Here is a 14363-nt window from a genome sequence, read left to right as displayed (position 1 = left end):
ACATATTCTTCAAGGTATAGTATGTTGTTCCCCACTATAAGATCATTTAAGTGCATTCACTTTATTACTAAATTAATGTTTTATCTCAAAAGTAGGGGTGTAAAACAATCACCACAGAAAAACTATTGTTGCAGCTTGCATGATTTACTGTTTCAAAAATCTGCTCATGCCTAGGGAGAGTTGCCCACGGATGGTCCTCCCCATCCATCAAGAGGAGGATGCCTTGTGTCTTCTGTTCCTCACAGTGCAAGGAGCAGGAAGTGGAGATAAACTGGTGGAGCAAAAAAAGCATCAGTCTTGTCTCTACTTCCAACTTTGTTGCAACTGTTCAGCAACCAGGGTAAAATCACTTCAGTCATCCTGATGGGCCACCTTTGTCTGCTGTCCCTTATAATCCCCGTTAATGCCTTGTATAATCTTGCTGCCTTGAGTGGTTTTATGTCCTTTTCTGCTCCTCATCTGCAACTCAGTTACCTCCCAGTCTTACCAATACCTGCAATCTGATTAACCTCACAAGAAGAGTGAGGGGATGGAAAAGTTGGAAAGTTGCTATTCTAAAGAAAACATTAAGACTTAGCTAGAGATTTCAACCCTGGGATGCAGCTGAGACAAGCAGCAAGGCAGCTGAAGGCCTGGCACTAGTTACATTCAAAACTTGGATGTCCTAGGTCACTCTTGTCGCTTCTGTACATCTTTCTGCCTGACTTCTTACGTTACAGGGGTGCTGTTAGAATTCAATGTAAAGTAGGAAGCAAAGCATCACCACAATTTCAATGCAATGGAGAACTCAGTGAGATTCATGATATTTTGAGACTTAGAATGGCTATTTAAAGCCTTCAGTCTTTTCTCTCTCCCACAGTCACCCAGGTGTAAGGAGACATAAATACTTTTACCAGAACTCAAAGCACTACATAATAAGATGAGAATCTCAAATTAAGAATTACCCCATCAAAAAGAAAGCTAGACAATTCTTGCTGATAAATAACTTATAAGGAAGACAAAGAGGACACTATAAGGGCTTGTATGCATCACCTAATTTACCTCCTTTAAAAAGGTTACTAAGACATATAGAGAATACTGTGCACATACAGTATTACAACAATCTGTTTGATCTGAAACTTCTGATGAAATGACCTTTTGTGGTATTTTGATATTGATCTAATTACTTTTAAATGGTATTATTACTTTCTGTGTACATTTTAACAATCTTTCAAAACCATCTGCAGCAGCTAAACAGTGCTTTAATGAGATAAATTGCACTTTCTCCACCATTTATAGGCCACTTCTCAGAGCAGCTACACTTGTTCAGAATATAAAATAAAACATTGAAACTTTCTAGAAGTTGTCCACTTGAAAACTGCAAACATATGACAATCCATAACAGTCATAACCTAAATTAGCACCTTAAAATGTCAGTGAAAATATTCAAACTGCATCTAAAACCTTTGAGATAGTTACCCTGGCAGTTTTCCTGGTAGAACAACTATCTCAGATAAATCTGACAAAGTTTTTAGACTGTATCAGAAGTAGTTTGTTTGGGTTTTTTTATGAGTTCACCTATTGTGAAAAGACACTTTTGATTTCAGAATTAATTTTTAATGTTTGGGGGGTCATTTCACCCCTGTGTGCAAATCCTATAGGATCCTAAGCATCAAAAGAAAACACACCAAGACCCCTCTCCAGATTTCTCCCAGTGAGAGACTGGGATTACAGTGCTGGCCAAAATGCATTGCTCAGATACCTACAGCAGAAAAAGATTAAATATTAGCTCCAGAGAGCTCCTCCCTATTTTGCCTTTACAATTCTCAGTACCAGATCAAGATTCTGTGTTTCCAGCAAGTCCAGCAGCTTCAGATGGAGAGATAAGCAATCTTTTTAAACAGTCTTTTACACTGATACAAAGTACAAAACACATCTAACATGCTCATCTGATTAGGCTCACGCTCACTTTTGACTCTAAGTTGAAGCTCCTGGAGGAATTGAGACCTAAATTCTACACTGATTCACAGAAACACAGAAGCAAAGAAATCTAACAGGACTCTACATCATTAATCGTACAGCCTCTTTAATCCAATTACTTTGTATTTTCTTTTAAACAAATGAACTGCCAAAACTTGGCCTGGACCCTGTTTTGAGGGACCCAGTTCTCAAAACAGCTCAATTTCATCTTACTCGACCCATATTTTCAGTTGTGAAAATATGGAAGAGACTGGAGGGAGTGGGGAGATTCAAATACCTCATCTGCCCCAAGCTACAGTCTGCATGCCCCACTCTCCTTTTCTCCCTCAGCTTCCTTCCTCCAGAGTCCAGGTTAATAAAGAACACTGCAAATTGGATATTGAACTTAAGCATCCAGCTCTGCAACATCTCCTTGTAGTGTGAATTAGCCCCTTACACACAGAAAATATGTATTAAATGCATGGTTGCAACCATTACACTTTCCACAAATGCCTTGGAATTTTAATTGCATGTTGCTGAAATTTGCAAATTGGCAAGAGAAACAAGAAAACCCCTCTGAATTCCTGAGTGCACAGTGCTTATTTTGACAGTTGTAGTTTATTTATAGTACTTGACAATACATGTTCTCTCCTCGGTTTTGCAGTATAATGAAGTGAGTATTTAGACCTCCACTGTTAAGCCTCAGAGGGAAAAATAAGTATAAATATATTTCATTCAAATAAATGTACAGATTGGCAAGATTTTACTTATAATGACTAAATTGCATCACTAATTTAACTTAGTTTGAAGCACTTTGTTTTGTGGGGAAAGCATAGCCCTTAACTTTGACCGTGGTGTGTGTCTGCACAGGTGTGCAGTAACCTCTTAACCCATTTACATAAAATGGTATCCGTTTTTTTAGTACATTAAATGCTTCTGAAAAGGTGTTGCATGGAAGGCTGGTCTGTCATGTAGAATTACAGAAGAGTGCAAGCAGAGGCTGCAGAAGCTTCACTATGCACAAACTCCCTGATCACCTCAATCCACTGATGTCCCGGTGCAGGTGAGCTCCGTTTCCATCCCCACCACAACCCCCTCCAACAGCAGGACCAAAGCAAATATCTGCCACATGCAATGACACCAGCTCTCAAAACCAGCCCATTCCTCAGAAACCATAAGGCTCTGGCAACCTGCTCTTGTTGAAATTTTCAAATCTGAACCCATCCTCCTTGATCCCCTAGACAAGCCAGCTATCCATGGATAATTTTGTCTACATGTAAAAACGCAAGACAGATTCAAGCCCTAAAGTATAAACAGCGCACATACATTTTTCCCATTTATGTCTGCAAAGTATCATACACATACAGTGTGTATTTCTTAAAAGAAAACCAGACATATAAACTGCTGCTATACACATATCCAATATAAAATCCAGACAAGTAGCACTGGAATACAAGTGAAAAACTAAACAAGACTGTGTAACCAAGAGGAAATATAAGAATTTGTCAGATAAAACATATATGCAGCATCATAAACACAGTTGCACAGTGCCCTCCAAGGGCAGCAAAACTGAAAGTCAAATAACAAAATTAAGTGGTATACAAGGGAGCGAGCACAGAAGGGATTTCAATCCTTTTTGTTCTTAGCCACGATACAATTTCACAGCCGCGCTCAAGATTCATCGTTTCCATGTTTGGCATGCAAAAGCACAGAATGCAGTTCATTTGGGAATTACCAAGCCAGGACATGCCAAGCAAAATCTACAGCATCAGCCAGCTCCTCCTTCACAGTATCCGAACAGCCTGGCCATCAAAACACTTCTGACAGTTAAAATAAAAACAGAAGTGGCTTCAGAAAAGTTAATCCCTGTAATATTAACTAATCGATCCTCAGCAAAGGAACTGCTCCTGTGCAGCCTTTGTCTGAGTACATCGGGCAGAGGACTTCGCCTGCAGGAGCTGCTACCTCCATGTACTTAAATTTAGCCAGTGTAGAAATGCATTATTTTTATGGTTTGCAAGCTAGACCATACACAGCTGCAGAGGATCTCTAAATTAGTTAATACACCATTTCAAAAGGAAGAGTTATTTCTCCAGGGATCATGTGCCAAACAAAGCAAGGAGGGAATGTTGAACCACTGGTAGTTTATATGACAAAGATATTTTACAACTGCACAGAGCACTAATTATGAAGGTCCTTCATATCCTGTATCTGGAAACTTCTTAAAGAAAACATTCACATTTTCAACAGTGGGAAAAAAAGAAAAAAAAAAAAGAATTCTAAACCCACTTTTGTAAGCTGATAATTTCACCTTCCTTAAAGGCGATAATAGTTTTTTATTTCTACAAGGAAGCAAAAGCTGGCATTTGTGTCATTCCTGACCTAATAATCAGCCTGTACATATTAAGGAAAAAAAGTCATAATGAAATTAAGCTTGTTAGTTAGAAAATATAAGACTGGAAAGTTTATGCTATAGAATATGAGTGTGTTCAGGAAGGGCTATTTCACACATGAAAGTAACAAAAACAACACTGATATTAGAGTTTAACAGTGACAATCCATCCTTAGATACTATACTAGATTTAAAAGCAAAAGCACTTAAAGCATTATAGGAGTTGAAAGTTTTGAAAAAATACATTTGCAAAAAATTACAAGCACTATATAAAAATATAAGCAAGGCAAATGCCAGACTTGTATGGTATGTAGATGAAATATATTAATTACAATATGAAGCTGTTGAGTTCAAAACTGCCTTTGAGCCACACATTTTATGCAGACTTCTCTCAAGCCAAGAAATCTTAATTCCACATTGCAAAGTTTTGAAAACTATTAATATTCCATATGTTATAAAGGAGAGCACTTCTCCCCACCATCTTTAGTGAGACACACATTTATTAAGTGCTGACAGTTAACTTTCACGAGACTCTCAAGGAGATCTGGTCCTTATTCCGTGAATTTACAAAAACTGGGCTGAAGGTGCCAAGAAACACAACTGTATTTTATTATTATTTAAATAATGAATTTGTGATAGCATTTTACTCTGAAGCAATGGTAAGCCCTGCAGGCAAATGCCTCCTTTAGTGAAGGTTTAAAAATTATTTTTGTTTAAATAACAGCTGGTCTTGCCTATATGGACTTAAATGAGCCATGTGGAGACAAACTTGTTTCAGTTTGGCTAAGTTAGATTAAAAAACATTAATTCTAGTTAATATCCATTTTGGTCCATCTACACAGATGGGAAAAAAAACATTAAATTACCATGCTTACATACAGTCAATACCAGACACCCAATAAAGCACAAATTCAAAGCCCTGCTCATAATACAACTGATGCACACAGTTCCAGCAGAACAGCTCAGCTGCAAGTTAGCTCAAAACAAAAGAGATTTACATTCATTTCTCCACTTTGCCAAAGACTTCCTGCATGACCTTGGACAAGTCACTTTTTTTGTGTGTGCTGTAACTCCCCATCCTTAAAAACGGGGAAAACCACTTGTTCCACAACCTCACATCAATAAGTAGACCTACCATCAGGAGATATAGAGGTTGAATCAATAACACAAAGCGAATAAAGAGTACTTAAAGCTTTAATTTACTTCTCCTAAAGCTTTGGACACTTCATCACAGAGAGAGAAGGAAAACTTTTGCACAACACTCCTAAGTGTTACCAGCAAACAAAAGTCAAGACTGCCTACATAGCAAGATGGAACCATGTTTTGACATCTGCAGACCCAAAGCAAAGGCATAACACCTCCTATGTCAGTAGCATACACAAGAGACCAAAAGTAAGAAGTTCCTAGTTACCCTTCTTTGAGTTCTAAAACACTCTGATATAGAACAAAGTAGAAGAGATCACCAGATACAGTCTTAAAAGATTTAAAACACTTTAGGTCCAGTCATTCTCCAATTCATATTAACCACTAACCACCTTTTGAACTTGAAAGCCATATTTAACTTTCATAACTCAGTATTAGTATTGGGAGTCAAATCATCTTGCAGAAATTAAAGACCTCCAGAGCACTAGCCTACTGAAAACAATGAAGAGGACTAAAATCCATTCAGAAGTAGCTGCCAAACATACATTACACTAGGACACTTACGAGGACAGCATTGCTCCCAGCAGGAGCCCACAAATTTGCGACATGTATAAAATATATCTCTTTAGAAAATGTTTTCAAGTCCAAAAATCTACTTTTTGAATTCAGGCCAAACAGAGACTGCTCCCATGCACATATTCTGCACCTCTGCACAACTAACTGCACTAACCAGTGAAAATCAAAATGACAGCCTGAGGAAGGTGGCACAAGCACAAAGGGGTGAGAAATGAAACAGCCAATGAGACACAAGCCCAGGTAAGCTTTTGGGTGACACAGGCAAGCTATGGAAAAAACAGAAGCAAGGAAAGTACTGAGGAGAGAGGAAGTTCTGGAACAAACTTCCCCTCATATTACCCACATATGTGTAAAAACCACACAGCTGCTCAATCACAGGGTGTTGAGTGTGCTTGGGGTTTGGGTTTTTTGGTTTTTGTTTTTTAAACAGATGATCTGTGGGTTACATACATAAAAATACAGTCACTGAAAGCTACAGAAATAAAAATGAAACATTTATTTTTAAGCTATTTTGTTTGAAATGTCAAATGGTTGTCATTATTTGTAATTGCATCTTGTATGTCATATTTTATAAGAAGAAAAATACCTCATATAAGATGTGGTAGAACAGTTCTTACTAAAAATCATTCACAACTGGAACCTTTGTCTTTAAATATGCAGAGCTGCTCTGGGATATATTAAATATCTTGAACTCCCATTACTGCAGTAAGACTGAAAGAAGAACAGTATTTTGCAACGAGGCAAAAAATTCAAGCACAGCTAACCATGAACTTGTATCAAATACCGGGCATAGAATAGGGAAAAATACAAACATGGTGGTGGGGGGTGTAAGACAGATGTCCAGAAAAAGAAAAAAGATTATGGTGTTTCTAATATAACACAGGATACAGTTTCAGACAAACATTTTCAAATGTGACCTGAGGCTTTGGCAACCTCTAAAATTGACAGCACAACAGGTAGTATGAGCATCATACCTAATGCCCTGAATATGTAAGTTCTAAGATTAAACTTGCAGGAGAGAGCAAGATGCCTGAAAGGAGAGGACTGGCTTCTCCTTCAGTGACACCTGAAAGAAGTCTGTAGAGGCACAAAGACAGCAGAGATATGAGGGGCAGGAGGTCAGAGGCAAGGTTAGAGTAAGCAAAGTCATAAAGGCAGGAAACTGAAACTAAGATCTCGAACTATGTATTTAATACCTCCTTCACAGTATGCCAGTAATGTTCATATGAAAGGAAAAAATATAAAGGAAACAGTGACCCTGTTAGGAGGCTTCCCGAGAACAAATTTTGGCAACCTTAAAGATCATGCAGCAATCAGAGTCTCTCATTTGCCTAATCTCCTCACAGTCATAAATTGATTATTTCTTTTTTTTCCACAAGAGGAGAACTTTCCCCATAACTGCAATAGCTGAAACTCATCTCAGCTGAAACAAGAGCTGTTGTGGCAATCGGCACCTGCCTGCCTTTTTTACAAACCATCCACTACAGGGGCAAACTCCCAGTGCTTGATTGCACAACTGGAGCCCTGTGAGCCATAAGCAGAGCTGCTCCTCTTGGCTCTCAGCACCACATTCACAGAAGTAGGATGACTTTACCCCAAGATGAGCAATATCAAAACTGCTTTGGTCACACACACACAACAAATCCCTCCACTCACGTTTTCCTATCTATCAACATATTAAAAGGCAGTAACAGCTACACTAGTTTCACGCATTACTTGCAGGAGTTGCCAGCCTTCACTGTCACTCATCTGAAAGTCAAACGGAATGCAGAATACTTGTAACTCCACTATGGATGAAGATCAATCATCACTACTTGTTATACAAACTGATTTTTACCATTAGAAATATTTGTAAAGGCTGAAATAGCACAAACTTACTATGTGGGCCTTGAAGTGCATTATCCTCAATGGCCTATGTAATTAAAAAAGAAAAACCAAAACTACATTGTATTTTGACAAGTAGTCTGCTAGTTTATCTTTACCTGTGAATTAATTCAATTGAAACAAGGACAAATTAGGGTTCTAATGCCATTTACATAAACCTTCAGAAGAAACAGGCAATCTAACATACTCATGTACTATCACAGCTTTTGGACAGACTTGCAAAGTTCAGCCTGAAGTCCCAGCACCTCGACCATCCACACTCAGTTATCAAGAGAGCAAGTAACAGTGCCTGACATACGCTTCTGTGTTTCTTTCCCATGAAAATCAGGGTAAAGTGGGAGGAGGAGGGAAAAACATGTGGATTTCATCCTGACACAGAGCTAGGATGCACACAGGACAGACATCTCCAGCCCAAGAACTGGAAATTTTGTAATATTCAAGTAAGTAATTACTGTCCCTAAAACAACACTGTCACAGCTAAAGATTTCAAAATTTATTGGTTATAATCCCAACAGCACAAAAATCTTCTCAATATCAGATTAGATGTCACACATCACATTCAATCTCTCCTTTAATTAATTATGATCCTAGGGACTGGTACTGAAAGGGTGGCTCTGGACCTGTCAGGCAAACTCTTGCACTAATGCCTCCCCACAGACTAACAGTGGCAAAAATCTTCAATAAAAGGGTTCATGTACATTTGTGGGTGGAAACTCAATACAAAAAATACCAATTTAAATGATCATTTATAAAAAAATTATTTCTCTGATTTCTGCTACTACCAACATCAAAAGACACCAAACCTCAGCTACAGCAAGAAGATGCAAACAGAGTTACGCATTGGCGACTAAAGCAAACACAGACCAGACTGAAAGCCCCGTTCCTCTTGGATGAGCAAGTATAACCAAAGATGTTACACTACTACTGCCTCCTCTCCAAATGCAAAGAGGTTCAGGGACACCATGCAATGAAACAAATCAACCTGCTAGATGGTTCTTAAAAAATACAAATTTCTAAAACATACTTAAAAACAAGCTGCTTTATAAAGAGCAGCAGAATATCTCTGCTTTGTGTTTCATCAGCTAAGATGCATGTTTCAGTCAGGCACCCACTGAGTGATGAATTCGCACTTGTCTTCCACTGTCCAACTGCTGTTCACAACATAACTCTTGAGCTAAAAACCTCAGAGCATTCTCTGCTTCCTTGGCAGGACTCTTATTTATATAAGATTAGTGCAGTCAGGCATTAGATTTATAAACCAAAACCAAAAACAAACAAGGAGAAAGTTTTCACGCTCTTCCTTATAGGCCAGTTTCTGAAACCTACACACACACAAAACAGTGTAACATATTGAAAGGCAATCGTTAAAAAAACCAAAACAAACATCCCAAACAAACAGAAAACTGGTCAAAACATATACAATTTCTGGAGGCACCCCCACCTGGAAACTATTTAAAGTCATGCAAGCACTCACAAAAGTACTGTTGGCCCCTAAACAGCCGTTCCTCTGCTGCATCCAGAGCCACAACACACCGGCACACTGCAGCCCCTCACCTTCCCCCACCCTCCCCAGGAAAGGAATCGACACCAACCTGCAGTTGGGAGGTGGATCTAAGGTGATGTCAGCCAATTCCTTCTGAATCCTGTAGCAATAAAGCAAGAAGGAACAAAGGTAAGTAATTCACTGTGGGACAGCAGTTAACACATTCTCCTTGCATACATACTGTCACTGTGAGCTTGCCACAGTACATGAGAGAGGAGTACATTCTCAGCTGCAGCCTCCCACCAGTTCAAACCCCCCAAGCAGGACAGGCACCCTGCCCTGTTAAAGAAGGCAGGAAAGCAGACAGGCATTGTGCACTGAACCCAGACAGGTGCACTGCTCCGCGCTCCCACAAAGATGCGAACCACGCAGTGGAAAAGACTGTCCGCTTTGCTCTGCCAACCAGCCTGTAAACGAGGGGAAACCTCTGCAAATGTGATGCACCAAGAGGAAACTGCAGTCTGAAAAGGAATTTTAGTCTTATAGGATTGAGAGGAACAGTCATTGCCAAATTGGCTCCCTCCTCTCTCCCCCAGCTTCTCATCACCATCCTGAGGAAAAAAAACAAACAAACCCACAGCCCCGAGGGAGTCAATAACTGCGCCATTCTCAAGGACACTTTAAGGAAGGTGAATATCTATTTCCGAGGCTCCTGCACATTCCTACCACCTTCAATTCTCCCTTCTCTTCACCCTGGAGAGCCACACAACACCCCCATTTCCCCTCCCTAGGACTCCAGACGCTCCCTCTCTCCACTGTGCTCGGCCAACACCCTGTCCTCCCGGCCCAGACTATTCTGGGCTTACTCTGCTTTTGCCACAGAACGCCCAACCAGCTATCATCCTCTTCCCTGGAGTCCCATTACTGTCACTCAGGCTTCCCTTCCAGATTTCCCCACCCAGCACTCAGCCTGCCTCCCTTCTCCTTTAAACTCAGCCAGCATCTCCTGCCACTTGTCACACACAAGAACCACAGCCTTTCCACAGGAGGTAGCTTAAAATCTTCTCCTTAAAAGAGTGAAGGGCACAACATGTAAACACTGCTTGCCACTATCTATGTCAGTTTACCATGGAAACCTGCTGAGTGGAGATCTGGAACAACCAAACTGCCTAAATTCTACAAAGCCACAGAGAACTTAGTTGCTACGACAGGGCATTTGCATAAAACCCCAGTCACTTCAGACACCTACTGATACAACCTCTCTGCTGCCTGGCAAAGCTGTTCAGTGAGATGGTTTATTATTCCTACTGAAGAACTGCAAGTTTGCTTGAAAATCTCCATTTGTCAGCTTAGCTCCCTGCAGCAGGATGGTGCTGAATTCAGGTGACACACAGAATAAGTAAGAAAGGGTAACTTTTTTTTTTTTTTCCAAATGAGTAGCTCCAAGAGTCTGTCCAAATGAAGAAAACTGATTGGAATTACTGCTCTATGCAGGTGTCCGTCCCTAGACATTATTCTGGAATAAAAATTACTTTATCCTCAAAAAAAGCCCAAACCCACTCTGTGCTGTGAGCAAAGACTATTTTAGAGCAGAATGGCCACAAGTGGGGCTGCTGTGGATTATTTATTCCAGCCAGCATCCAATCATACGTAGAAAATTCAATATAAGTGATGGGCAGACAAAAAGAACAGTAATGTATTTGTTGGTAAAGATCTTGGTATATATTATACCCCTTGCACTGGAATGCACTCCCTCAAAGCAAGCAAACTCAAAACTTCACAAACATTAATACATCTCCAGATCAGTCCTGGAAAGAAAAAAAGGACACTCTAGACTCCAATCCAAAAGAGAGAGAAATGGATGTTAAAATGCAATGCCTTACTTGGGGCCATATAGCTTCCAGTAGCAGAAAAAATTAAAAAAGGTCTAAATGTGAATCCTACCCCATAACAAATGCTAGTAAGGAAAAAGGAAAAGACAGCAGAAATAATTGAGGGTCAAGATAACAGTCCAGAAGAAGAAAAGCCAGGAAAATATTTGGAATAAGCAGGAAGAGGGACCAGAGAGCAGTGAAGCTGGGCAGACACTCACTGCAGCAAGACGCTGAAAAAAGTGAGACAATAGCAGCTTCGAATGGAAAGGTTGAGCACAAGGGCTAGAGATGAGGAACGGGAGCAGCAGGGGAACAGAGCAAAATAAAATGAGGAAGAAGGGAAGATGCAACAAATCCGTGAGAAAACGGACTGCGTCCTCACCTCTTGGCACTGGTAGATAGCAGTTTAGAGTTTTTACTCATGCTGACTTTGCTTTCCTTCTTCTTAGGCGTGCTTGTCTCTTTCTCTGTCTGTTGGTTGGAGGATGAAGATGAGGAGGAGCTGGTGCTGGCCCTCGAATCGTCATCCGACATAGCGACCCCCCCACCACACACCCCAACCTGGAGAGGAGACACCATGGGGCGTGGGGAACAAACAGTGAACACAAATACACACAGAGAAAGGCTGCTGACAATCTCGCTCTGTGTTTGGGTCATGCTCCTTTTAAAGGATCCTCGTGTCTCCCTCTCCTCTCTAGGCCCTACAGCCATACAGGAGAAGCAATAGCTTCCCCTGCACTAGTAACACCGAGGAGCAAGGGTAAAGAGACTTTAAAGGCTTCCTCTCAAAAAGCAAGTGCGGAATGCGAGGAGACTGGAACGAGGCGAGGATCAGGGAAGCTCAAAGCAATTCTTTCTAATCTCCCCCAAACTGCACACGCGAGAGGAGCCATCACCACCCACCACTATCGAGCCTAGGGGTGTAGGAGATAAAAATGGAACAGCTCCGGTCCCTTGGGTTCCCGGGAGGCACATGGGGGAGGCAGGAAGGGATGGGGCCGGGGGGGTGACCGTCGCCAGGTCTAAAATGGAAGCGGGGCATCACTGGCAACACAGGGAAGACCCTGGCAGATGTGTGACCTGTGGTGGGGAAACCCCTGCCTGCCGGATAACCCCTGTCTGTGGGATCGGGTGTTGGAAGCCGTGAGGGGAGGCGGCAGGAAGGGAGCAAACCCAGGGAAGGGCTAAGCAGGGAGTGGGGTGCACTGGTGGCACCCACCGAGGCCCACTGCACTGAGGGGCATATGCCAGCGGAGGGGGAAGGGAGCAGAGGGTCCGTGCCGGGGGGGACGTGGGGGGAAGGACAGCCAGGGCCTACGAGGGGCAGAGTGGAGGGCCCGGGGAGGCCGGTGTCAGGGAGCCGGGCAGCGGGGGCCAGGGGGAGGCAGCCCGGGTCCATGCGGGCACCCCGGGGGCACGGGGGAGGAGGGCGAGCACGGCGGGCTACCGAGGGCAGGTCCGCACCCGAGAGGGGCGAGAAGCCGTCGGGAGGGATGGGGGGGGACTGGCAGAGCGCCCCGGGAGAGTTCGGGGGAAGGGCTCGGGGGGCAGCCGCGGGCGCCGGGGGGGGTACGGCACACGGCCGCCTCCCTCCCAGGGCCACGGGCCCCCGGGGAGCGCCCCCGGCCCCGCCGGCCGAGAGCCCGAGGGGGCCCGGCCAAGCTGCCCCGGCCGCGGGCCCGCAGGGCCGGGGGACAGCGGTACCTGACAGCCCCGGGCGCGACCCCCCTGCCCCGCCGGCTGCCGCCCCATCGCCGGGCCGCGGCCGGCCCTGCCCCTCGCCCCTGCCCCCGGGGAGGGCGGCGGGGGGTGCCCCGTCCCCCTACCTCTCCCTTTGTGTCTGGCTGCTCCTCCTCGGTGCGGCTGGGCCTGGCCACTCGTGTCTCTCTCGCTGGGAGAGAAGCGGAAGTGCTGCAACAGCAACTATTAAACAGGCAATGGCTTCCCTGGCTGCCTCCCCCACCGCCGAGCGGGGCTGGGGGGCGGTGGGGCCGGGGCGCCACTCGGCGCGGAGCGGGGGGCGGCGGGGGCGGGCGGCGGAGCCCCAGCTCCGGGGATGGAGGGGGATCCCGGCCGCCACGGCCCCCTCCCTTTCCCTCCCCCCCGCGGAGGGAAGAAAGGGGCACACGGAAGGGGACGTGAGTTTTTAATGGAGACCCTCTGAAAAGTAACCTGCAGGGGTGTCGGGGGGGAGAGGGACAGGCGCCCTCCCCGGCTCCGCAGCTGCTTCCGTGCGAGAGCCCCGCGGGGACGCGGTGGAAGCAGGTGGCTGGGAGAGGGGCAGCTCCCGGGGCTGCTTTTTTTAAGGCTCAGAGGGGGAACTAGGCTCGGCGCGGGGGCTGCTTGCTTTCCTCCTATTCTCACAACTGTTTTAACCCCAAAGCTTCTCCCCTGCCTCACCTGCTTTGTCCCTCCGGCAGCAGCAGCAACTTCTCACCTGTCTCAGTTTGAAAGCAATAAGAGAGAGAGAGAAAAAAATAAATAAAAAAAAGAGCCTAGTCCAAAACCCACTCGCCCCCACCAATCCAGGTAAAAGGAATCCCCGGCAGCTTTCCCGTCTCTCACCTGTTTCAGCCCTAAAGCAGCAGCTGTGTCCTCCCTTCCCTCCCCCGGCTCAGCCCTGAACCAGCAGCAGGAGCAGCCGCTTCCCACTCGCCCTCGCCCGGAGTTCAGGATTCCATTGTCCCCCACACTGCATTTGGTGACATCACTGACACACAAAGAAGGGGCACTTCGTGATGTCATCAACGCATGCTGGGAGAGAAAACAAAATTCTGGGCTTGGCAGCGACAGCACTAACACACAGACGCACACAGATACACACACAGAGACCTTTCTATTTTCTAAAGGTAAAAGTATTAGGGATTTTTTTTTCCCCCCAGTCCCCTGATGGGGAGCTCGTCTGCGGGAAAAGGCGTGTTGTATTCGCTAGCGTGTTGTAATCGCGGGGCGATTTATTAATTTCTCCGAAACCTCTGCTGACCGTCTCTTGCTCCCTGTCCAGCCAACGGAGAAAAGTGATTTGGCTGGAGCTACTCACTACCCCCGACCCAGGCGCGGGGAGCAGCCCCGG

General features: G+C 44.3%; 1 protein-coding gene across 5 annotated transcripts in view; it reads right to left on the bottom strand.

Annotated features, from left to right (window-relative positions):
* The window catches only part of LOC136361730 (ubiquitin-conjugating enzyme E2 E1), a 46075-nt gene extending 32025 nt beyond the window's left edge, over window positions 1-14050 (bottom strand). For 2 of the 5 annotated variants that reach the window (XR_010743681.1, XM_066319848.1), the window contains exons 1-5: window positions 13856-14050; window positions 13691-13727; window positions 13117-13181; window positions 11673-11851; window positions 9526-9576 (exon numbers count right to left, since the gene is read on the bottom strand). Coding sequence is in view for 4 of the 5 variants with exons in the window: in XM_066319848.1 (XP_066175945.1) it covers window positions 9526-9576; window positions 11673-11851; window positions 13117-13181; window positions 13691-13727; window positions 13856-14035 (512 nt within the window). In the remaining variant the exon portion in view is untranslated. Of the gene's footprint in view, window positions 1-9525; window positions 9577-11672; window positions 11852-13116; window positions 13182-13690; window positions 13728-13855 lie in introns of those variants that run through there. The other 3 variants (XM_066319863.1, XM_066319870.1, XM_066319879.1) reach the window with 3 other exon arrangements.
* Window positions 14051-14363: the final 313 nt, after the last annotated feature.

The sequence above is a fragment of the Sylvia atricapilla genome, chromosome 1 (assembly GCF_009819655.1).
Source record: "Sylvia atricapilla isolate bSylAtr1 chromosome 1, bSylAtr1.pri, whole genome shotgun sequence".
In the NCBI taxonomy this organism is placed as follows: domain Eukaryota; kingdom Metazoa; phylum Chordata; class Aves; order Passeriformes; family Sylviidae; genus Sylvia; species Sylvia atricapilla.
The sequence above is the reverse complement of the archived record's forward strand: the minus strand, read 5'-3'. Positions and strand labels throughout refer to the sequence as shown.